The sequence below is a fragment of the Agelaius phoeniceus genome, chromosome 4 (genome assembly GCF_051311805.1).
Source record: "Agelaius phoeniceus isolate bAgePho1 chromosome 4, bAgePho1.hap1, whole genome shotgun sequence".
NCBI classification, from domain to species: domain Eukaryota; kingdom Metazoa; phylum Chordata; class Aves; order Passeriformes; family Icteridae; genus Agelaius; species Agelaius phoeniceus.
Window position 1 is genome coordinate 62,035,427 of NC_135268.1, and position 24,373 is coordinate 62,059,799.

Consider the following 24,373-nt stretch of genomic DNA (forward strand, 5'->3'; position numbering starts at 1 on the left):
ATGAACTTCTTTGTAGGGCTCTGAAAGTCAGAAGTCAAAATGACAAAATGTATGAACTCTGTTGAGCAACTATTACCTTTAAAGTTCTTCTTGTCTAGCAGATAATTTCCTTCTGAATTTGGGATGAGGGCAGTCAGCCAACAAGAAGTGTGCTACTGCTTCATAGGGTATCTTTTGGCCTTGTGTCCTGTGTAGTATAACATCTCCATGAGCACACCCAGCTGCACTCTACATGTGACAGCAAAGCCTGACACTCTCCCTCTAAGGAGTATCAAATCCACAGTAACCAATTTAATTAACTGATCATGCTCCCTGACTGGGAATGAATCTCTGTATCACTAATTACACAGATGAGTCTGTTTTCAAGCCGTGCTTTGTCACTACTTACAATCCCAAGATAATGTTCCCAACTCCCAGCAGAAGTCTCCAGGCATGGTATGTGGCTGCTCCATCATCAGCCACTGAAGTAGTTGAACTTTTATGTTAAGCAGTCTCCACACTGATGATGATGACAAGGATGTGTCTGCAAATCCACTTGTATATTCCCAGTGGAAGGTTTTGCTTAAACAGATTCAACCAGTATGATGCATGTCCATACAGCAACTTGTGCCACTGCTTTTCTCCAGAATTTTTCTCATCCTGTCTATTAATTTTTAACATTACAGACTGTTCTATAATACCCTGAAAACACTGCCAGTAAAGCTGCACTTTTCTGTGGCATTCTTGTTTCAAGTATTGACTGTCAATTAAATAAAATAACTTTTTTCTGATCCACAGATATTCAACTGTCACTGGAACAGCTAATCTACAAGAACTTAACTGCTTTTCCATATAACTTGCTGCATATTCAACATCAGCCAACATAATTGTATTTATCAATTCACCTACTATCTCTTTTCAGGTAAGTTACTATTGTAGATGTAGGGTTGTAGATGTCTGCTGGGTGCTTGAAAAGCTAGACTCTAAATATCTGAGAAAGGATGGTACAGCCATAATACATTCTGTCTTTTTCACATATAGTCTAGATTTCTGTCCTGAAACGGTTTTTTTCCTTAACAAATAGATTTATCAGATTTGGAAAATACTAACACTAGATTGCTGAAACCTTTCACTGAAAAGCACTGGGCTTTCTTTTGGATGCTGCTCAGAAGTGCAATTTGTTTCCATGGTGCCATCGACATTGCCCCTTCAGAGATGCATCCCAGTGCTGACAGTGACTCTGAAGTCTCCGTGTTCCTTCCACTCTTTTCTTCCTACAGCTTCAATCTTCATAATTTTTCTGGCTGTTTTCAAAAAAGCCATCATCAGGCTGCAAGGTCATAATTTTCATTGGTTTCTAAATGGCAATGATTCCCACCCCTTTTTGAAAGAAAACCTCTGCAGCGCAGGGGAACAGTTTCAGCTTTGTGCACAGCCCAGGCAGCCCCTCTCAGCTGGGCTTGCCAGGCTGCCACCAGGCACTCCCTGACTACAGCGCCTCAGGCCAAAACATTTCCCAGCAAGCAAACTACCAGAGCATGGGGCTTCATCTGGGGCTTTCCTGTAAACATCTCCAAAGATGCCAAATCAAACAGTTCATCAAACAAAGACAGTAATTTCACTTTCTTTCAAGCTGTGAGACAATATCACAATCTTAAAGAAAATTTTTTTTTGCTTTTTTTTTTAATTAAAAATTCCCCTGTTTTACAAGGCATTATCAAGCTGTTAAATATTTTATCTTACTTTTAATTAGCATATTAACAAAACGTTTTCCCATTATTTAATTCTACATAAACCAAATATAAGCGGATACATCAGAACCCTGTCTTAAACTGTATATTCCTAGCTAATTACCAGTGCTGGTAGGTAGACCTTGTATTGAATTTCAAAATGAAAACACAAAAAACATATTAATATAGCTGCAACAGCAGGAATGTTGGTGTAACATTTTACCTCTCACATTCCTGTAGCATTCACCCAGTCCCCCATGTGCGCCTTCCACCACCTTACAAAATGACAAATGCACAGTTGATCAGAGCAATCTCTGATACTTGATGTTCAATTTTCTTTGCTGTTCTCCCTAGGCTGTTACCTGCCACTCCAGCTCTGTGCACTATTGCCTTCTGGGAAATATTGCTTTTCTGGGCTTCCAGCTGCCACTCAAGGCCCAGGCAATATGCTTCGGAAGGAGTGCACCCACTCCCAGACCTCACTGCATTCACTTGCTGCTCAGGGAGTGCAAATACTGAGGATCCAACCTGGTACAAAAGGCACTTGCTGCATGAAGAGTGTGGTGGAAGTGGATCTGTGTTCATACAGACTGGGGGTAGAAGGATGGGCATTCTAAGAAAAGAAATTTTCCCCTGATCGTGGTCAGCACACCGTCCTTTGAAATTAGTTCTGTGTAAGGACATGGACCTGGCACAGCACAAGCCTTGACCATTGGATTCAGGGGGCTGAGTCCTGAATGTGTCAGTCCCATCGACCACCCACCATCAGAACTGCACACACAACATCACAATAGAAGTTAAGGTGAAGGTTACTCTTGGCTACAGCAATTGGATAAGAGAAAATTAAAATCATCTTACAATAAGTTTACATCAAAAACTACAGTATGTCCTTAAGGCTCCTATACCTTTACAGCCCATTCTAAGCAGTAGAATGCCAAATTACAGTAGGAAAGCAAAGACACTGACAAGTTTGTGAAATTTCAAGTTCAGAATTAAAAATGAGAAAAAAATCCCAACAATTTAACTAAGACATTAATTCTAATTTATGGCTCTCAAGGGCTGAATATTTCAATTCAGATTCCAGAGTCTCACTTGCTTACCCACCACAAATTTATCAGCAAAGCTTTGAACAATTTTGCTTTATTTCAGTGGGTAAGACAGGAGTTAAATATACTCACTTGCTATATTTTTGTTGTTGTTGTTCTAAATTACTCCCTGTCTTGAAAACCATCCAGGATACAAGATCCAATTTGAAGTCCTTTCAATTACACACAACAATGAACAGGCAAAGGTAGCAATTTACGGTATTCAGTTTTGAATGTTGCCATTAGCTTTTCTTGTTACAATGTCAAAGAAACTATGGGTATCAACAAGAAAAAACAAATCTACTTTCCAGGTCTGTTTTGAATAAATCAGAGCAGACTCAAATATAGCTCTGAAAAATCCACTGTGTTCCTCAGTCACAGGAATAGTCTGGGGTTGTCTTTTCTCATCTTATGCAGAAACAACTCAAAAAAGCTTCCAAAAGAAACACTGAGATCAGTGTGCTGTCACAAACCATTTCACACTTCAGCACGCTGCCAGACTCAATGACAAAGGTTTTATGCATCAAGAACTTCTTCAGTAAAACCTAAAGAGTGTAATACTCTGATTAGGCAAATCACTAAAATCTTAAGTTTTAAATATATTAAAAATTGATATTTACTAGAATGGGACAGTTTTCAGTTATAAAATCAAGCATATAATTCAGTGCTTGTTGCACTCATTTAACACATACATTTACCTACTAACAAAATGCCAGAATTTCACAGAATCACAATAATTGAGTTTGGAAATGACCCTTAAGATTAAGTCCAATTGCAAACTTAGCACTTTAGTGTGAAGTTCACCACTAAACCACATCTTGAAGCACACATCTTTTAAACACCTCCAGGGATAGCACAGTGACTCAACCACTCCCCTGGGCAGGGCAGCCTTTTTCAAAGCCTGGTAACCCTTCCCATGAAGACATTTCTCCTAATATCCAAACTAAATCTCCTCTGGCACAACCTGAGGCCATTTTGTCTCATCCTGTCACCTGTTACCTGGGAGGAGAGGCTGACCCCCACTTCACTACAACTTCCTTTCAGGTAGTATGGAAAGTGAGAAGGTCCTCCCAGAGGCTCCTCTCCAGGTTAATTAACCCCAGCTTCCTCAGCTGCTCCTCTTAAGACTCATTCTCCAGACCCTTCACCAACTTTGTTGCCTTCCTCTAGACACACCCCAGTATATCTCAATGTCTTTCTTGTCGTGAGGGGATGACTGAAGACAAGATTTGAGGTTCAGCCTCCCCAGTGTCCAGTTCAAAGGGACGCCACTTCCCTCGTCCTGCTGGCCATGTTATTTTAACCACTAACAAAATGGTACTGAATATCAAAATCCTCAACTCTTTTTTTAGGGCAAGAAGTTTTTTCTTAAGTATAAAACCACACTCATTTCCTCTCTTGGTGGATGCTACATGAATAATTTGCAACCCATTACAAAGCAGGATGCACACAGCAAAGATGACATTGAATAAACACTGGAAAAAAACAAGCTCAGCAAATCTGAATTACTTGCTTTCATATTTAAATTAATAAACTCATTTGTGAATTAGCCATGGCACCGGGCAAAGAAATTAGAGGTATCTCACTTGATAACTGCTTCAAAGCATGTAATTTCTAGGCAAACACATGTCATGAAATAATCTCTTGGGGAACCATAGTGAAGGAGAGGTTTATTTAACACAGTGCTGCCCTGTTAATGTGCTATATGAGGACATCCCAACCTTTGAGGATATACTCATCTCTACCATGTTCAGGTGAAGTAGAACACTATTTATAATACCTACACAGAAATTAAAGAACAGACTCAGAGAAACAGAGTGTTTTGCTCAAATTTACATAAAGAGCCTGTGGCAGTCAGCCCTCAGATGCAGCTACACCAAGCTCAAAGTGACTCCTCTAAGTTTTGTGGTACCTGTTTCAACAAGATTAGGCAACTACCACTGGAGATGTTCACTGTACATTGAATAAATACTGGAAAAAAACAAGCTGACAAAAATACTTGATATCTGCTGTGAAGATTTACCAACATCCCAGCAGTACCTCTAGACCCTCTATATCTATCAGTCTTTAACCCACTGCATCTAACAGTCTTTAACAATCAGTCTTTGGTCCAGGACAAAGTGGTCCTGCCACTGCAGCTCCAGAAGCCTATAAAAATAGCTTCAAGAATAGGTATTGCAACACTGCTGGTAAATGCACAGGGGTTAAGCTAGCTTCTGAAAATGAACATCTTGATCAGCTTTAAGTAGTCTGGGTTTTTCACAAACCTGAACTCTGGACATCAGAGGGTGCTCCCCTATACCATTATGTTTAATAATGAAAAAAGGCTCCTCCTGAAAATGATGCAGAGCAGAGTATGAAATGAAGCCTTCTCACAAGGGCCTCATTCTAGATGAATGAAGATGAATGAGCCATTAGCCAACCTAAAGCACCCTTGTTCCTAACTTCTGTGCAAACACTTCCCTGTAGCTCAAGACTGAGAGTCCCAATGATGTCAGCAGGGCACAGTTCCATGCCCCTGCTCACCTTCTCACACATGCCCTGTGAGTCCTGGGACCCCACAATGCTGAAAAGAGAGAGGAAACAGTTGCATACCTGTCATTCCTATGCATCCCATCTCTTTCTGAAGCCACAGATCATCTTCAAAAACCTGGAAGAATGCAATTATTAAAAAAATACTTTTCATAAATATCTATTATTGAACTTTTACGCTGAATTTATGCCTCAATTACACAATTAGACAGAAGCCTATCCTACAAAGCCTTGAGTTTCTCCAAAATTAACTAGCAGAAGAGACACAACTTGGCTCTAGAGGTCTCCCACAGCTTGTTAAGCAGTATGAGACTCTGTAGCCCAGTGTGGATATGCACACTTGGGGCTCAAATAGTACTTACACTTCATATTATCAGGATGAGCCCCTGCACAATAGTGGAGCTGGGCTGACTATTAGTTTGCTTTCATTAATCTTTCTTTGACATTTTCAGAGGCCTATTTAAGGACACAGGAAAATCTGATCACTTGGAGGCAGCAGGAATGTGTCAATATGAGATATTGAGCCCATTGACATTACACTCATTTTTCCTCCAGAGAACTACACAGACCCTTTCAAAGGGGCCACATGCTAAAACTGCAGCTTGCAAGGCAATCTGTGACAGCCTCCTGCCTGTGGCTGGACCACAGAGACTGCAACAGAAATCACAGCTCAAAACATCAGTAGAAGAAACCAATGTTTTTAAGGAGTTTTATTGCCCAGTGTTTTGATCAAGATGCAGTAGTCATACAAGCAAGTTCTTGTTTATCAAAGATTCCTCCTTGCAGGAGCTAATAGAGAGGTAGGAATGTGGGTAATTAACAGGGATCTAACTCAGCCTGGTGACATCAGCCACATTGACTGTTTCTGTTTGCTACCAAGCACTGCATGTGGGTAATGTTAAGTACTGACTTATGTCAATACCACTGTTACAGTACAGCACGTTAGGGGCAATTTTCTTCTTTGCCTTCTTCTGGTAAAGTAATTTGGTGTGCTGTTTGTTGGTTTTGGGGAGGGTCCTGGTTTTGGGAGTGTTTTGTTTGTTTGTTTTCCTGCAATACTATTTCCTGTTTATTAGTCTTTCTGTAATCCTACCAACAAACTACATTTGTAACTCACTCTAATCCCCATTGTACAGTAAGGGCAAAAGATAACTATGTCAACACATTTTGAGATGGCTTGACAGACACAAGCCTAGATAAGGAGAAAGAATGAACATAAAAGCTCCATCTTAACAGCTACTGCACTCCTCACTGGAGACTGACACTACTGAGCCGAGGTGCTGTGACTAGATAAACACCAAGGGCCTCTGCTCAGAAGCACAGCAAAACACAGACACAGCATCATTAGGGCTGGAAGGGAACTCTGGAGATCATCCAGCCCAATCCCCTGCCAAGGCAGAGTCACCCAGAGCAGGTGACAGGAACACATCCAGGTGGGTCTGGAACATCAGAGAGGGGGACTCCCAAGACCTCTTTGGGCAGCTGTGCCAGTGCTCTGCCACCCTCAACAAAAAGAAGTTCTTCATGTTGAAGTGAAATTTCTTGTGTTTTACTTTATGGCCATTGCTCCTTGTCTTGTCTCCGGCTACCACTGAAAAGAGTTTGGCACCATCCTCTTGACGCCCACCGTTGAGATACTCCTATGTATTAATGAGATCCCCTCTCAGTCTTCTCTTCCATAGAATAAACAGGCCCAGCTCCGCTAATCCCTCCTGGTAAGAGAGATGCCCCACACCCCTCATGGCTTCCGTGGCCCTCTGCTGGACCCCCTCCAGTGTACTGAGGACCCTGTCCAGAACCTGTCGGCTGTGTCACCACGCCGGCGCCCGGCAGCTTCCCGGGCCGTTCCCCCAGCCGCAGTGCCGGGGAAGCGGCCGCTGCCGGGCCGGGTCCCGCTCCCGAGCACAGCCGGCCGCGGGGGCTGCTGCACTGTCCCGCGGGCCCGCCCGGAGCCCGCCGCCGCCCGCCGCGCCGAGGGGCCGCTCACACCCGCGCACCGCGGGCACCGCGCTTACCCCAGCCGCCGTCCGACCGCAGGGCTGCCGGGCCGGGCCCCGCCCGGTGCCCGCTGCGAGAGGCTGAGCGGGCGCGGAGGGGAGCAGCGCCAGCAGCAGCCCGGCCAGCGGCCACCCCATGGCAGCAGGCGGACCCTCCGGGGGTGCGGACGGCGCGGCGGAGATTTCTCCAGGCGTTGCCCCGAATCAGGCCCGGCCTCAGCCGCGGCATCCACCCGCCATCGGTCTCCTCCCACCGCGGCGAGGGCGGAGGGGAGAGGGCCCCCGAGCAGCGGGACCTCCCCTCATGCCCTGCCTTCTCCTCGGCGCGGGCCGGGCCCCGTGCGATGGCGGCGGAGGGCTGCCTGCGGGCCGTGGGGCTGCAGTTCTGGGCGGACTCGCTGCAGGCCCTGCCCGCGCTGCTGGCTCCCGCCGCGCTGCTGGGGCTGCTGCTGGGCGCCGCCGCCGCCGCCCTGCTCTGCCGCTGCGCGCTCGGGCCGCGCCGGGGCGGAGAGGTACGCGGGGCCGGCGGGGAGGGGGCGCGGGCCGGCCGCGGGCGAACAGCTCGGGGGAGCAGGAGGGCTTTGGGAAGGTTTGAAGGGCGGAGGGCCCGGCAGGAGTCGCCTGCCGGCTTTGGCCTCTGCACGGGACAGCCGGGGCTGCCTCGGGGTGAGCGGCGCGGCAGGCGTGGGTACCGAGCCCCGTAATTCCTGCCACACTTCTGCTGGAACGGATTTCACCACTTCCTTTTAAAAGTGGCTGAAAGAAATAGACTAACTCTAAAAGGAGGCCGGTGAAAGTGTTGAAGTGTTCTGAGTGTTGTCCCCCTGGCCTGTATCTCTAACATTTGTGACCGGCAAGTTGCTTCTCGCAACCATCGCTTCGTGTACGAGGCAGTGTTGCTTTTAGGGATAATGGAAGATGTACCTGGTTTGCAGAAGCTTTGTGAGATAGTTGAAAATAAACGCTAGTTTTTGTCCTAAAGCTGTAATTTTATTTCCAAAGTATTTTACAGACTTTTCCAAAGTTCATGTTACAACACAGCACAGAATGTTAGTACTAACCCACTGCAATAACTTAGCACTGAGAGTATGCACATGGATACCTAAAGAAATAAAGGAGCCTGAGCACTGCTGATGGTTTGCTTGATGCCAAACTAAACTGGTTTTCTAAAGTGTGTGATTTTGTTAATAACATACTGGCTGTTCTCTTTTAAATACTGTGGTTTGTATCTCTTTATTTCATAACGTTTCTTTGGACTCGTAGATTGCAGAGGCAGCATGTGCCCCCCGAACCAGGCAGGCACCCATCTACCAGGCAGATATATTTTCTGAGAATTGTTACTGATTGATGCTTTATTCTCCCATCCCACTTAGACCCAGGTCATGTTGGACTGAGGATGCAGTGGTTGGTGCTGGCACAGCAGTGGGATTTGGAGTTCTGCAGAGTTCTGCCAGCCTGCAGGTGCAGGGTCTGGTCCAGCTTGGTTTTTCACCACACCTTTTTTGACTTATAACAGCTCTGCTGCATGTGTGTATCTGCTAGTGTTGATCATCATTAAACATGACATAAGAGACAAATTCTCTAGTTCCCAACTGCTTTTAAGTTGGAGGATTGAAGTTGTGTTTGAAGCTAGACATCAGGCTAGTAATGGAGGCACTTCAAATGCTGGATCAATGCATCCTGTGCAAGTACAAGCCCTTCTGATTCAATTGCTCATTTTCCATGCCTTAATAGGTGTATCTTTATTGTACTGCCACTACCAACTCAAATGTAGTCATGTGCAATTTTATCCTTTATGTCATATATGTGAATAGGGAATAGAAGCTGTCAGTAATCCCTGGTCTGGATCTTCAGATGCATTTAGATGTTTAAATGCTATTAAAATCAATGCTGCTGCCCTAAAAGGGTTATTTATTTTGAAGGAAAAATAAACTGCTTGCTGGTGCATACAGAGCACATTGCAGGGTGGGAAGGTTGTATCCTGTGGGTCTGATTTCCCCAATTGAACAGGGCAACCTCAGACTGTTCCTCCTTCCCACTATCTGCCCCAGCAATGCTATGGAGCAAGCAGGTGCTGAACTGCACGTATTGCAGCCTTCTGTATCCAAAGTAAAACAGGGATCGTTTTCTTGAGTATATGTTCCATCCCAAGCAGCTGAATGATCCTTAGTGTGGTAGCAGGGCAAGTACCTGGAGCCTGAAGCAGCTTTAAGCACCACAGTAAGCCAACACATTTGTCACTCAGCCTCAGTTCATCTTGCTCAGCCTAAATTATAGCCTAAGTTATAATAGTTATAACTATTTTATAGATTACAGCCCGAATCCATGGGACTTGGATGCATGGAGGATGCATAAGTCCCTTATTTGTTGATTTGTACGCAGGATACACTGGGATATTTTTAAGAACTCTTTACCGTGGTAACAAATAAATTACAAGATTGCTGAGGGAGATTTGTAGCTTTCTTTTCTCATCAGTAGATTTTTAGGAACCAGCATCTGCACTTCAGCACATCTAAAAGGCTAACTCAAAAATATAGTCTGAATTATTGCACTATCTAAGATCCAGAGAGGTGACAGAGGCAAGTCATACAGGATTAAGTGTGTTCCAAAGCTGGGCTGTTCTCTGTGTTCTGGGAAAATGGACTGCTTTACCTACCAAATGGCCAAATAATTTAAGGTGAACCTTTCCATAAGAGAGTGACATGCATAATGTGTGCAGCTGTATCATTAGACTACATCCAAAAGTAGTCAGTGGATTGAAAACCTGAAAAAGAATTTAAAAAGTCATCCATGTAGTGTGGCTGCTCTCTTTTGCTTCACTAAAAAAAATAAACATCTTTGTAATGCTGTGTTTGGAGGGAGGCACATTAGTGTTGTTTTCTGATCTCTATAGTGTGTAGGGAAGATCAAGTATAGCAAGAGGTTTCATTGCCACAGAATCTGTATCCCTACCAGTGGCTTCTTGTGTTTGTGAAGTGAGGCCAATAATATGGGCTACTTTTGGAGAGGAAGGTGATGAACATTTTCTGATAGTTACTTCTCCATGACAGGAACTTCCACACACATAAAGCTTCATTTAGGAAGTCTCATGGCCAGGGACAAAAAATACTCGGCATTCTCTTTATTGCTGGTAATTATAGACAATTTTAGTTAACTTGCTGTAATTGAGATGTTTGAGCTCAGACTATGAGGTTGACTCCACAGTCTGTAGTATGACATTTTGAGAGCAGATGGATTGATCTGACAGGTTCACAGCCTCTTAAAACTTTTTCAGATTAAAATTCTACTCCTGGAATGACAAATTTAAAAGTTCATTAATTTTAATTATTCCTATCTGAATATGTAAAATTTTCATCCATTTTCAGATTGTTTTTTTCCAAAATTTTCAACTAATACTGGAATAATTTTCATGATGGAGACATGAATGTATCCAGGCTGCTGTGGAAGATGTTTCCAGTTAACCTGTATGATCTCATGTGTTACATTTTATGTTTTCTCTTGGAATTTCAGAAAGATGATTCTCAAAGACTTCTGGAAAGCTTCAATGCTGATGAAAAAGAGCACACACTCATGAAAAGTAAAGCAGAACCCTATACATCAAAAGAGGAGATGGTGCTGGAGGTAAAGCTCTGCTCTTGTAGGTGGATGTCCATTTTGCTGCTTGTAACAGTGAACATGTTCAGGGCCTGCTCCAAATTGTCTTAATTTTAGTGGCTTTGGAGAGACACCTTTAAAAGTGTTCAGAAAAATGTAAGATGGAGAGTGGGAGTTGGTTGCTGCTTATGAATGCAACCATTTCGAGCACTTATTCCCCTTATGAATTCCATTTCTCCTGAGGCACTCTTTGCGTATTTTAATCAAGATCCTGAGTTCTTTTTGGACAGAGACTTCTTTGCTTTCATCTCTATGTTTTCCTTAGTTTCAAAAGGCTGATGGGATAAATTAACATGATTAACATAAGAAAAAGTTTGTAAGTGCTGAAAGACCACTGTGGTGAGCTGGGATTCAAAGACAATTAGAGGATTTGTGAAAAAAAGTAGAAATATAAATTTAACAACCCACTCTCAATGGAAACATCAAGTAATTTAAGTAACTTTTTTTTTTTTTATAATCCCAAAATAACTGGAAACCACTCCTACTGTGTAGTCATTAGAGCACTATCTTTCACCCAAAGCTGATTTGACTGGTCTTGCTGGAGCTAAAGATTGTGATTTAAACTGCTCATTTAAAAATGTGCAGTTCAGCTGACTCATTCAGTCTCTTATACATAAATTAAATACATGGATAAAATGTAGTCATAACCAGCCATTCTAGTGCTTACCTTGTAACAAGAATTGGTTCCACGAAAATGTTATTGTTAACATTGAAACTGTTGGTTTAAATCTTGACAGGTAATGAATCTTCATTTCACCCTTTGATCAGGAGTGGTGACACAACATGCTTGGTCATTTTGCTTGAGTTAAAGTAGAATATAACAAGTGAGCATGGATTAGGTTATTTTTGGAAGTGTAAATGTTGTGGGAGAGCTCAGACAATTTTACATCTTTATGCTTATTACAGTGTTTTTGAAATCGGCTCACAGTCTTTTAAAGGTGATAATTCACAACTCCATCCATTTCCATAACGTGGCTCATTTATAAGACATTAAGAGGTAACCATGTTATTTGAGGGGACTTTCTCCCACCTATCTGTCTATCTACTGAAATTATATGTATTTTTTTCTACTAATTTGTTCTGATTTCCAGAGGCTTTTGCTGTTACTAGCATCCAATTGACATTTTATGAAGAAGCATAGATGGAAAATGCTTTTAATTAGGTTAGAGCACTTCAGAAAAACAGGTATTTTCATTCTGAGACTTTTCACATTGCAGTAATACCATAATTACTGTATTAATAATAATTGTGTGTTACTTATGCCTGCTGAGAAGCAGGATGTGTTAGTTCTAGCTGCAATACAGCTTTCCAGCTTTGCACTGGCTGCTCTGCCTCCAGTCACTGCAGAGCAATAGCTCTGTCCACTCCTGTCCCTGATGGGATACTGCAGTGCTGAGACTGCTCACCAGGGACAACTTTATCAGTAAACTTTATCAGTAAACCCAAAAATAAATGAAGGAAATAAATGAAGTGGAGATGGAAAAGTGCAATGGTAGAAGTCCAGTGAATTACATAGTCTGCTCTTTTCTTTCTGTTTCCATTTTTAGACTCTATTAGTGCTTTGATATTTCCTAAAAAAAGCTTTATGAAAAACCCCGTGTTTTGACAAATCAGTCTTTCATTTCACATAACAAAACCAAAAGAGATAAAATAGGAAGTCCTAGAGCTTGGATTTACACATTTTATCTGCTATTTATAGCCAAACTTTTATTAAGCAATACCTAACCTCTGAAAACAAATTATGATACTATTGTTCCAGCATATAGAAGAAGGCAGTAGCAGAAAGTCTGATTATGTGATTATGTGATACAGAAAATTGTGTGAAAAGAATTCAGTATCTGTTAAAAGTTCTTTGGAAAAACATGGTTATTTTCTCTAGATTTTGGGTAAGGGTTGTATTATAAAAGTTTTTCCTAGGGCAAAATGATGACTGTATTTGCTTAATTTGTTGTTTCTTTATTTAAATTGAAAGACAGAATTTATGGCCCTGATGATATCTGTGGAGTTTATTATCCTTTAGTAGTTTTTAGTATTAGTCTCATTTGTAAAATCTTTGGCTGTTGCTAAGGGTACAGAGGTGGTGGCAACACACGAAATGAAAATACTTTGGAAATACCAGATACTACCTGTTTTCTCCTGAAGAATTAAAAATATTTTGTAGCAGTGGCAATGACAAGAGTTCCCTTCTCAAGTTTTCCTACTTGGAATGAGCCTTATGAGAAGACTTCTTGCACCAAAGCAGGGACAATCAATGAACAGTTGTCAATAGGAACATTTAAGCTGTGTAACAAAAAGGAGCACACGATACTTAAAGTGAATAATTGCCAGATCTGCTGTTCTCAAATGTTTTTTGTTCTTTTCCATACAGGAAGGTGAGTCTCCTCTGAACAGTAACATTGCAGCATTTGCATTAAAGGCAAAAGTGATCTATCCCATCAACCAGAAATTTAGGGTAAGGTTGTAGATTCTACTTGTAAAAATTAATGGCAATCATTCTGTGTCAGAGTAAATTGCAGAGTCAAGTAATGGAAGGAAATTTACTGCCAATCTGCTTAATAGGGATCTTTCCTTTTTTAATAGTCCATTGACTCAGGGCTTATTCTGTAAGGTGTCAGCTGCTTTCAGCTCCCCTTCATTGCTGGAACCTGCAATGCTTTACATGGTGTCCAGTCAATTTTCACTGTATTTAAGAGAGCTTGTCTGCCCCTTAACATTAATGGGAGTTGGATCTGTCTAAGGAGCCATAAGAAAAACACCACAAGGATCTGAAAGAGAAAGCATACACCAAGCAGCTAACTACAACAGAAGAATGCTTTCCTGGGCAATACAAAGGCCTCTCATGTACATGGAAACAGTTTTGCTGTGTACACTGTTTAACTTTTCCCTTAAAAGTAAACACTGAAAATTGATGTGATGTTTGTCTCCTTATTGTGTTGTATTAATTGACCTTGTGAATTTCCTTTGACTTGTAGCCTCTGGCAGATGGCTCATCCAATCCATCTTTGCATGAGAATCCAAAGCAAGCAGTTCTGCCTAATCAAGTGGTGGAGACATCTATGTCAGGCAGCCTGGGATCCCTGAGCCAGGGAGACAAGGAGGACTGTAGCTCCTCCACAACAATCCATTCCACAACAAGTGATGACAGGTTTCAGGCTCGAGCCTTTCTAAAGGTGGCCAGCTTCCCTGAAGTGCTGACATGTGAGAGGTAAGCAGAAAACCTGACCTTGTTTGGTCAATTCCTGTGTTTTTAGGACAGTCACTAAAGGTAAAAGGCTGGGTATGAATGCACACAGTCACCACATCACGACAGGGTTATCTGTTTATAACCCTAAAAAAGTTGTTGGGAGATTATTACATTAAGCTGTTGGAAGTCATCCTGTTCTTTGTGAAATTTTGGTAATCAGAGCTGGCCAAAAGCTGTCTCATAAAAGGTGTTAGAATGAGGAGATGTCTTTGTTATGTCTTGTATGCTCAGTTCACATGTGCTGGGGATGGAGTTCTCTGCACTGTACAATGACATCTCACACTGCAGGTGCCTTGAGAACACTCAGTGTTCTGTTCTCTCTGTTTTAGTGAGAACTACTCATGTCTTACTCTGGGAAAACAGTTCCTGTCTGACACTGCTGATGAGCAGGTAGAGGTATTGAAACGGACTGTTAGCTCTGATTTCCTTTCAGCTGCAGCAGGGCAAGGTACCCCTAGATGAATACATGTGTCTGCACTCTCATTAGCAGGAATAACAAAATCATGTTTGTGTCCCTGAACTGGGAAAGGTACCAGCAATGAAGAATGTTTACAAAATACCCACTCTTTCTATGTCTGTTTCAATTTAAAGCCCTGCTTTCCCTGGTTGTATCCACTCATGCCTATGTTCAACTTGTCTTTTTCTAGAGGAAACTTCAGCACCAACTTAATTAAAAGCTCTATGTTTGTTTACTTTTACATACAGAAATCTTTTCTGAAAAAGGAGGCAATGTAAAAGTAAAGTAACTTTACTTCTGTTTTGGGGCAGTGTTTTTAGGAGGATCTAGTGGTTAAATGAACCATATTGTGTTGTCTTTTTGTGTAACTGTCATTTAGATTGCAATTAATGCATTTTTAATCTTTTTTTTAGTTTTGATGTTAAGCTCTGCCTTTGCAGTCTTACTTTACAAGATCTCATGCTTCTTGGTACTGAACTCAGAAAAGAAAAAAATGTGGTAGGTACTTATATCTCATTTATAGCTCATTGTTTTGAAAATCTTAGCTGAATATTAGTTTATGAAATAACATAAACAGCTGGCTAGGTGAGATGTAATGCAGCAGAGTTGCATTTACACATTATTGACTTTTTTCCTCCTACTCTGCATATATATGAGCTTCCTAAGGAAGTAAAATATGATGAAGTATACTGGTCTGTGAAATACCAATATAGCAAATGCAAAAAATTGGTTTTAAATATTACTTCAGAGATTAACATACAGCACTTGAGGCTCATAAGAAGAGGTAATAAATTATTTAATAGGTGAGTTTGTCTTTAGGACAAACTTGCTTGTTTGTGTGTTGCGACTCCAAAGACTTAAAGCTTTTGGAATAAAATGGAAAATTCAGTTCATCTCCATCAGTACCATTGTAGTAAGTAAAATAGTTCTGAATTTTTAAAATTGTAGGATTTAGGTACCATTTAAACCATAGATAACTACCTGCATCAAGTCAAAGCATCCAAAACTGACAAGGAAAAAAAAAAGAAAAGAAAAACAAAGTACAATTAAGGTCATGGGACATTATGGGATATTCAGTAATGATTGTTTGTGGTGCCTAGCCATGCACCATTACTGCTACTGAGGTTTAGCTCAATAAATATGTGTCTGGGCATAAAGTCTATAACTTTTTCCTCCCCTCTTTTCTTGAGCTCTGTTTAAACAAAATTGGTAATTTCTGTTATAATTTACTAAATCCACTGAGAATATTTCAAAGGGTGGGATTTTCTGAAGAAATTTCTACACAACCCAAAGGAGGAAACAGGAAAGTAGACCTGGGAAGCAGTTTCTCATCTGATGGATTACCCACTTCTAGTTAAATGAGAAAGGGAACTTGTGATCAGATTCCAGAAGGAAGTTTAGCTTGATTATAGAAGGTTGAACTTGATGTCAAAGTTAATAATCAATTTCTAAGGAAGGTAAGTAGCAACATAGTGATGTAATCACAGAAACACAGAGAAAATGAGCACTTAACACACTTTGTGGCCCACTAGAAATACCCACAAAGGACTTAGACCTTTAGCTGAATATTTATATAGCTTTATATTTTTGTCAGAAGGTAAAAAAGGGAAAAAATAAATCAGCCTGAGAATAATTTCTTCCTTTCCCACTCTGCTTTCTCTGATTTCAGTTTTTCTTGGCATCAAGTCTAAAGAAATACATCCTTTTCTATCAGTCTTCTCCTGAACTCTTTTTTTTTCTTTTTACTGTATATGGTATCTTGGCAATGTGTCCAAAACATTTGCAAGTGAGATCCAAAACATGACTGCTATATGGTTTTCTCTTCTATTGGGCTTTAATTATAATATATTTCCAGATTTTGCTCACCTGACATGAGCTTCAATAACTGTTTCAATATGTAAATATGTATTCATTTATGTTTTTATATGTTTTACGCAGGGAAGTTTTGCATCATCTTGTTTTCAAGATTATAAGGAACAGGCAGGTGGCTGTTAAATTTCATGTATTTTTATTTCCACACTGGAAAATGCTGCAGCAGTTACTAATGAAATGAATTAACCTTACACTGAAACTCTAATTGAGGGAAGAGGGGAAAAGGTTAAGCAAAAGTTTTCCCACTGTTAAAAAATCAAAAATGTCTTTTTGAAGACACTAGTATTACAGTCTTAAAAAAAAAAAAGGCACACAAATGGGAAATAAGTATTTTTCTTGCAAGAGAAGCTAGCTAGAACTTGAGATAGTTTCTTTTGGGTTGTATATAAAAATGTTTGATGTATTATGTGACTGACTACAGTTGAAGTCATTATAATGAGTCTTTAGTATCTTTTGAATAGTTACTGTCTTCCAGTTTAGGGGTTCATTAAACTTTAGAAAAATGGGCTTTGTATTTTCAAGTGATCTGCATTTTCTCCAGTCAAGAATAGTTTAAAATGTGTCTGTCTGGTTATAAGGATATATGAGATTATGTGTAACAACATCTTCCAGTATCTCACTGGAGCCAAAACCAGAGAATTTTTCACAGTGCAAATACTGGAGAGTCACTGGTGATAAACCTGTTAATTTGTCTGTTGTTTATCTTATGATTCACTATAATCTCCCTGATTGATTTAAATTAGCAAAAGATATCACAAAGATGTGCTTAAAATGACAGACAGGCACTTAAACTGGATGTTGTTTTCTTCCTTTTAAACAGATGTTTATTCAGATTTTCAAGATATACCTCACAGACTTCCATCGTAAAAAGAAGATTACTGATGGTTTGTTGAAGAAGATCCTTTTAAATCAGGAAAATGTAAGTGGGTTTGTTGGTTAGTACTTAAGACCATAGAAAATAAGAGTTAATTTTATTACCACAGCAGGCCATTTCACCTACTCCTTTTGAACAGCCATGTCATTTGTAATCTATTTCTGAAGAAAATGCAAAGAAACTCCCTTGTTAGTTGATTTTCTACACATTACCTTGTATGCTTTTCCTCCTTGTTGCTGTATGAAGTGATCTATGTAATCTGTTAAAGATAAAATATTTTGTAGTTGAATCCATTTAAACAGAACATTTTGAACCCTATTCACTCAGATTTAATAATTTCTAATTACCAGAGGCTTTGTTTGGTCCCAGGTATCTTGCTGATAATAAAATAGCAGGAAATAAAGTAGCAGTATGACACAAGGCTTTCATCAGGGAAAAATATACTTATTTTACTCATCATCCTTTTTTCTTTCATGTACTTGCATTGTAGTCCATATGCCACTTCTGAACTGGAAAACATATATTGACAATCAATGTATTTCAGGTAGTCACAGTACTATTGTCAAGGTTGTTAGAAGGATCAAAAAGCTTTACAAAACTATAGAAAATAGGAGAGCTATTGGTTCCACTTTCTAGTTTAGAGTCACAGAAAAATCTGGATTGAGAAGCATATCTTGAGATTTTCTGGCCCAGCCTTCTGTAGGAAGCTTTGTCTTAGGTAAGGTTATCCAGTGCCCTGCCAATCCAAGTCTTGAATGTTTGTACTGAGAGCAGCCTAATCACAGCAGCAATTGTGCTTTTCTTACATGTAGATGGAATTTCACATCTGGACATTTGTCTATCAGCTCATGAGCACTAGTTGTCCAATACTTTGTACAGTCTCACAGTCTGTGAATTACTATAACAATTTCTGTAGTTGTACCCTATGATTTATATCAGAAGGTATTTTGCCTCAAAGCCTTGAATCCTCAGGTTTAGTATTAAAACTTATTGTATTTACTAGATGAAAAGTGAGATTAGATATGCAAAATCCTTTTACTGGTGGTCTTCTGGTAATGACTTCAAATTATAAACAGAGCTGATCTAGAATAGGCATTTTTCCTGATAGAACCTAATCCTCAGTGAAGTTTGATGGCATCGCTGTCCTCGTGCTCCTAGGATGCTGCAAGACAAGGACTAAATCCAAATAATTAGATGCAATAATTGTCAGAGAAGTCCAGTTGTTTAAGTGCCAGTACAGAGTTTCTGTGTCCTATATGATGGAGAGAAAGATCTTGTAAACCTGACAGTCTTAGAGGACAGATATCATACAAGGAGCAAGGCTGGTTATGACCACCATGTAAAAGAGATGTTACATGTTTCATTGCAGACAGCCTTTTCCACTTTTAATTCTGCATCATAAAAATTCATAGGATTTTGATGAAATTGTTAGTGAAGCTTGTCAAACTCTACTTACATTTCTTTAAGGCATAAAGGTATCAAGTTAATGCATTGATAGCCAAAAGTGGATGGTGTTAGAAGTCAGTGCTTGCTATGTAAGGCATGTTGCAGTGAAGGAAGAATCACCCTTTTCACTATCAGCTCACTAGGCAATGGCATCAGACTAGTATTTGTCAGCAACATTAGCTTTCATAAAATATCACCCTGGTTTCTAAAGGACTGAAAAACTGTGAAACCTCATGCAATCATGCAGCCTATAATGTGTCTCTTATGAGCATTACAGGTGTGTTCATCCATGTGTATTCATCCAGCACTCTGCAGGAATCACTATCTGATTATCACCAGGATACTTACCTGAGCTTTGAAACACAGCATGTACACTCATAGCAGCCATTTAAGATGGGGCACATGCATTTAAATAAAAACATTGGTAGATAGATTGTAGGGATTATTAGTGTAAAAGCTCTCAAAGCAGTGTTTACTGATGAATTCAGCAGAGATGGATTATGGTCTTGACTACTCACATCCTAGTGGAAATGTATGTATTTGTATTAAGTTTACTTCAGAGCTGCCATATATCTGGAGATTTCCTTGCTTGCTACAGAAAGTACATTACCATGAACAGAACTTTCTGAACATTCCTCTTCATCTTCATTAGCAATGAGCCAGAACTGACATACAGATCCGCTCCCAAATTTAGAAGTTATGTCTGTTTTTCTGATTAAGAAATCACTTGATTTTTTCCCTCCAGGATTTTGAAGAATTACAGAAACAACTTGACTCTAGACTCCAGAATACTGAAATGTCAGGAGCCCGTAACTCAGAGTTCCAGACTCTAGAAGACCTGGAAAGGAGGGAAAGGGAATATTCCGAGCACATAATAGATAATGTAACTTTCTATTTTTTTCTAAAATTTTATTTTAATGTTATTCTTTTGGTAGGGAGTTCTTTAGTGCAATGGTTTTGTTGAGTAGTCCACAGTTAGTATTTTATATGTGTCCTGAAATTATTTTTACTTTGCCCCAGCAAAATATTTCCAGCTCCCTTTGGGTGTCAATATGTTTTTATAAATAAAACATTTTTTGTGCTTTTTGTAAAACAATACTGTTTTATCAGCTGAGAAATGTCTGGTGCTTGTCTGAGGATTTATTTCAAGCCTATGTATAGCCTGACTTTTAGGAATGTTATCCTCGCACCTTGCTTTTGTCAATCCTTGTAACTGAGTAAGGGAGTAATAAGAGCCTACAACTTTTTTCCAGCAGAAAGAAGTACTAAAACCATAGTTGCTGGGCAATGTTTTAGTATGTTTTGTGCATTTACTTCAGCAAAGCCTTTTTCTTTAGCAGCTTTCCATGTGAGAATATATTTACATTTTTTGATGTGAAAATACCGTTTGATAGCAGGCATTTGGTTTTTTTTTTTCTCTAAAGTAGGTTCACTATGTCAGTCTAGATTCAGGCTAGAAAACTGGAGGTTAAGAACATTCTATGTCCTATTCTCCAGTAAACTGAGTAATATTCTTCCCAGCCCTGTTTTGGAAGTTTGAGCAAATTGACTGCTGATGAAAATGAGAGAGTGACAGCTCTGTGAGCTGCCTGTGCTGATTGACTGTGGCACTTTAGCCCTGGACCAAACAGCCCATCACCTCAGCCTTGGGCCTTTTTCATACAGGAGTTAACATTTTCTAATGTCTGGTGCTTAAGTGCTTCCCTGGGAATTTTCTCTGCTTTCTCTGAGCCCTTCACTTTATAGTGGAAGTCCTGGTAACATTGGAACATCTGCGTCAAGTTTCTTTTGTACATTAACTTTGCTCAGTGGAAAAATGATTGTTTAGAGTTTTCCAGGGTTAGTCATGTAAAAATAATTGCTGGCAAACTTGCTGAGGAACATGAGGCATTTATTCACCAGCAGTGATCATCCTTCAGTGGCTCTGTCACTCTTGTGCCTGCTGATGCTTCTCGTTGTACTGAAAATAATTTCTCTCTATGCAGATTTGTATAGCTCAGTACCTCAGTCTTCCTCTGAGAATATAAAGGGTTTTTTGCCATACTCACAGGTGCCATAGTCACTTTTTTCCCCCCAAAATTCATGGGTACTTAATAGAAATCATGGTGATGGATGCATTTTTTTACCTTCATGTGTACGAGTAATCCCACAGAGCACAGAATATTGCCAGTGTACACAGTCATGTTTCTGGAATCAGAACCTACAACTAGTAATTGTCCATATAATAATCTATTAGAATTGGCACATACACTGTGCTGACATAAAGTATTTGTGCTTATGTAGCATTTAGCTGTGAAAGGCTTTGATGGTGTAAAACAGTAATAATTTTCATTTTTTCTTTTTTTGGTAAAAATGTTGTTTGACTAGAATACCTGCTCCTACAGCTAAATAAACTTCCCAGAATAAAAGGGATGCAGTTTATCTTCTAGGTTTTTACCATCAGTACTAAAACCACTATAGGGTCTTATAGATGCAATATGTAGAGAATTAACAAATTAACAAATTGGTGGATATATATATATATATATATATATGTATATATATCCACCACCAATATATTATATATATTATATATAAGTCTCTTTATCTTTGCAAATTGTTCAATATAACTAATACTGAGATCTGTCTGTGACTTGTATTTCAGTAGACTCATATATATGCCTCTTTCTGTAATGAAATACCAGATGATTAATGAGGGAACATGGGTTGTATTTTGATTCATATTCCACAGATGGAAGCCTTCTGGAAGCAGACTGACAAAGCCCAGCAGGATTTTTTGGACCAATCAAAATGCTCAAGTGCCAAAGCCACAAAGATAATGATGGATCTGACTGAGAAGATGATTGCAGTAGAAAGCTTGTTAAGTGAATCTCAAGACTTGCAGGCGATGGTAAAGTAAAAAAGAAATAAAAGTTGAGACGGATTTAGTCAATATGAGCAGAAAGAATTATGTCAGTGCAGAGTCTGTCAGTCGTGCCTCAGGAGTGATGTAGACTGCTTAATCCAGTTGTCTCTTTGAGCTTCATTGCTGAGAGCTCAACTTCCATTGCACTTTAGGAAGATTCATAGGAGGGTGAACTCTCTGCACTTGAGTTCTAATTCTCAGAATACCGTTTAGGTAGTCATAAGGAAAAAGTATTATTGATGCAGATGGTGAAGCAGGAGTGAGAGTGCAAGATCCAATAGATGGAGAATTGTTACTGTGGGCATTACAAAATTTCATTTTCTTTCAAAACACTTATTCCACTTTGACTGATAAATCCTAATTTAAATTTGAGGGTGATTGTGTGTACAGTGACTTTAATTTGAATTGAAAATTCTTATCAGCTCATAGGAATATGGTCTGAGGAAAGAAAACTGTGTTCATAAATGCATCAGCACTGTGCTTTATGTTGTGTTAAATCTAACTGATACCTTCTTGTTTTTTGCACAGGATATGCTTAAAGAGTTATATGTAATTTATATATTAACATACAATTGGAATCACTGCATTTATTAGTAATTTGGTGTATAAACAGATACAATAATTATTAGCTTGTTAGTTTTGCATTGGAGCAGCTCAGTAGACTGAGATATTCCTGCATAAAGTCACTACTGTGATGATGCTGAAATCTCATTGCAGAGGTCATTGTAGGTACATCTCTATTAATTTCAGTAGGTCAGAGAATCATAGAATCATTTGGTTTGGAAAAGAGCCCTGAGATCGAGTCCAGCTGTTAACTTAGTACAGCATTGTCAAACTCTCTCTAACCTTGCAGCATTGCTTAAAGCAGCTGCACTTTCACCCAGGAAATCTTTCCCTACTGTGATCATGGGCTCCTTCTTTAATAGTGCAATGAAAACTGCTAGGCAGAAGGCAATTATACTGATTTTTAGTATATGTATTGAACTCTGTCTGACCGTGTATTTGAAGGAATCACAGCATTATCTGAATCAGGTGTGTGTCCTCATTTCAAAATGAGAACCTTTACTGGTGTGCCATATAGTATCTTGAAAAGAAGTCCAGGACTTCCATGTTGTCTTCTGTCCATCTATCCTCCTTTTGTATTTAACTTTTTTCTGCAAGGCTGTTATTTTCTTTTCCAGACTTAATGTCTTCTTGACAGCTACAAATAATGAAAAACACCAATAATTTTAGATTAGCTCTTGCAACTGAACATGCAATAAACCTACTGCTAGCCTGCACTGATCAAAACTTTCAGAAGTATTTAAGTACACGAAGATGGTTATTCACATGGTTTTGAGAAGCCTCAGTGGTTTTCTTTGTGGTTTGGGAATCAATAGTTCAATGAAAGGAAAGCACAACCTTCAAAGATACATTCTTGGTTTCTAAACAGGACTTTATGTTTGGTTTAGGACATTCAGGAAAGGTTATTCAACTGGGAGCTTATGGTGAAAATGATCGATTCACTGAAGTCCTCTATACCAGAAGAGTGTAAGGGCAGATTAAATACTGTGTCAAATATTCTGGACCACTTAACTGTAAAGAATAATCTTTCAGTCCGACAAAAGGAGGAGCTTCTAACAGACCTGCACAAGGCCTTCTGGGAACAGCTGGCACATTACAGTAATGGTGAGTTCTTAGACTGGATCTCATGACTTACATGAATTCTCATTGTCTTAAAGAGTAAAAAAAATGACAGCTTCAGCTGTATATACCTCTCTGTTTTAAAAAGATACTAATGAATTGGCCAGGATCAGTTTTATTCTGGAGGGTGTATGTTTAGAATGGGAACTTTGACTTCAGTCTTTTTATGTCTTGTTCCAGGTATTACTAGGTACTTACTCTGTAATTCACATAATCTAATTCCATTAATTTGAATTGTACTTGCTACAAGTATTTGTGATACTTCTCCATTTACTGTTCACATACCTGGCATTGCTGGTCATACTGGCTGACATAAGATACTGTCTTAGGATTTCTTGGTAGTATGTAAAGCCAGAAGCAGTTGTGCTATATACCAAGCAGTCGTGCTATCACTCTTCTGAAAAGATAATGTTAAAGCTTAAGATCTTCCTATAAATCTCTCTTTTCTTATGTCAGACTAAAATACATCTAAAATGAAGTATTTCCTCTTCCTTTTACACCTCTTGATATTGCCTATCTGAAAAGTACACAGTCATAATAAAGTCTAGGCTGACTGACCCACTGATTGAAGGATCTCCCTGTGTCATTTTGTATGTTACCTAATGCCCAGTGTTGAAAAATATAGCCCTATCTTCTCTGATAGGTGCTGTTTCAGGGCTCAGTGCCTCCCATCACCACTCACAGCAAATAATGGTAAACATTTAGTCAGAAGGAAAATAATGCAAACCACTTCAAGACAATTTCCAGAACCATTTCTGCTATTTTTGGACACATTTAAAGAAAATTGTCATAGCAAAATGGCATTAGGTTTAGAGTTCAGTGAACTGAATAGTCAGAATGAATGCAGTGTTGTTGCAGTATGTTCTTGCTGCAGTGCTGCTCACTCACTTTGGGCTCTTAGTGATGATAATTTGT

The 24,373-nt window shown here is 39.7% G+C and overlaps 2 protein-coding genes across 7 annotated transcripts in view; one reads left to right on the forward strand and one right to left on the reverse strand.

The window, feature by feature from the left end:
- Window positions 1-7,473, reverse strand: part of EVC2 (EvC ciliary complex subunit 2) — a 60,052-nt gene extending 52,579 nt beyond the window's left edge. For all 4 annotated transcript variants that reach the window (XM_077177707.1, XM_077177706.1, XM_054633353.2 and 1 more), the window contains exons 1-2: window positions 7,342-7,473; window positions 5,390-5,444 (exon numbers count right to left, since the gene is read on the reverse strand). In XM_077177707.1, the coding sequence (XP_077033822.1) occupies window positions 5,390-5,444; window positions 7,342-7,461 (175 nt within the window). In that variant the 5' untranslated portion in view covers window positions 7,462-7,473. The remainder of the gene's footprint in view (window positions 1-5,389; window positions 5,445-7,341) is intronic.
- Window positions 7,474-7,667: 194 nt separating this feature from the next.
- Window positions 7,668-24,373, forward strand: part of EVC (EvC ciliary complex subunit 1) — a 50,134-nt gene continuing 33,428 nt past the window's right edge. For 2 of the 3 annotated variants that reach the window (XM_054633331.2, XM_077177708.1), the window contains exons 1-9: window positions 7,668-7,835; window positions 10,834-10,944; window positions 13,346-13,429; window positions 13,950-14,182; window positions 15,092-15,176; window positions 17,371-17,469; window positions 19,616-19,753; window positions 21,602-21,760; window positions 23,227-23,443. In XM_054633331.2, coding sequence (XP_054489306.2) covers window positions 7,668-7,835; window positions 10,834-10,944; window positions 13,346-13,429; window positions 13,950-14,182; window positions 15,092-15,176; window positions 17,371-17,469; window positions 19,616-19,753; window positions 21,602-21,760; window positions 23,227-23,443 — 1,294 coding nt within the window. The remainder of the gene's footprint in view (window positions 7,836-10,833; window positions 10,945-13,345; window positions 13,430-13,949; window positions 14,183-15,091; window positions 15,177-17,370; window positions 17,470-19,615; window positions 19,754-21,601; window positions 21,761-23,226; window positions 23,444-24,373) is intronic. The other variant, XM_077177709.1, reaches the window with a different exon arrangement.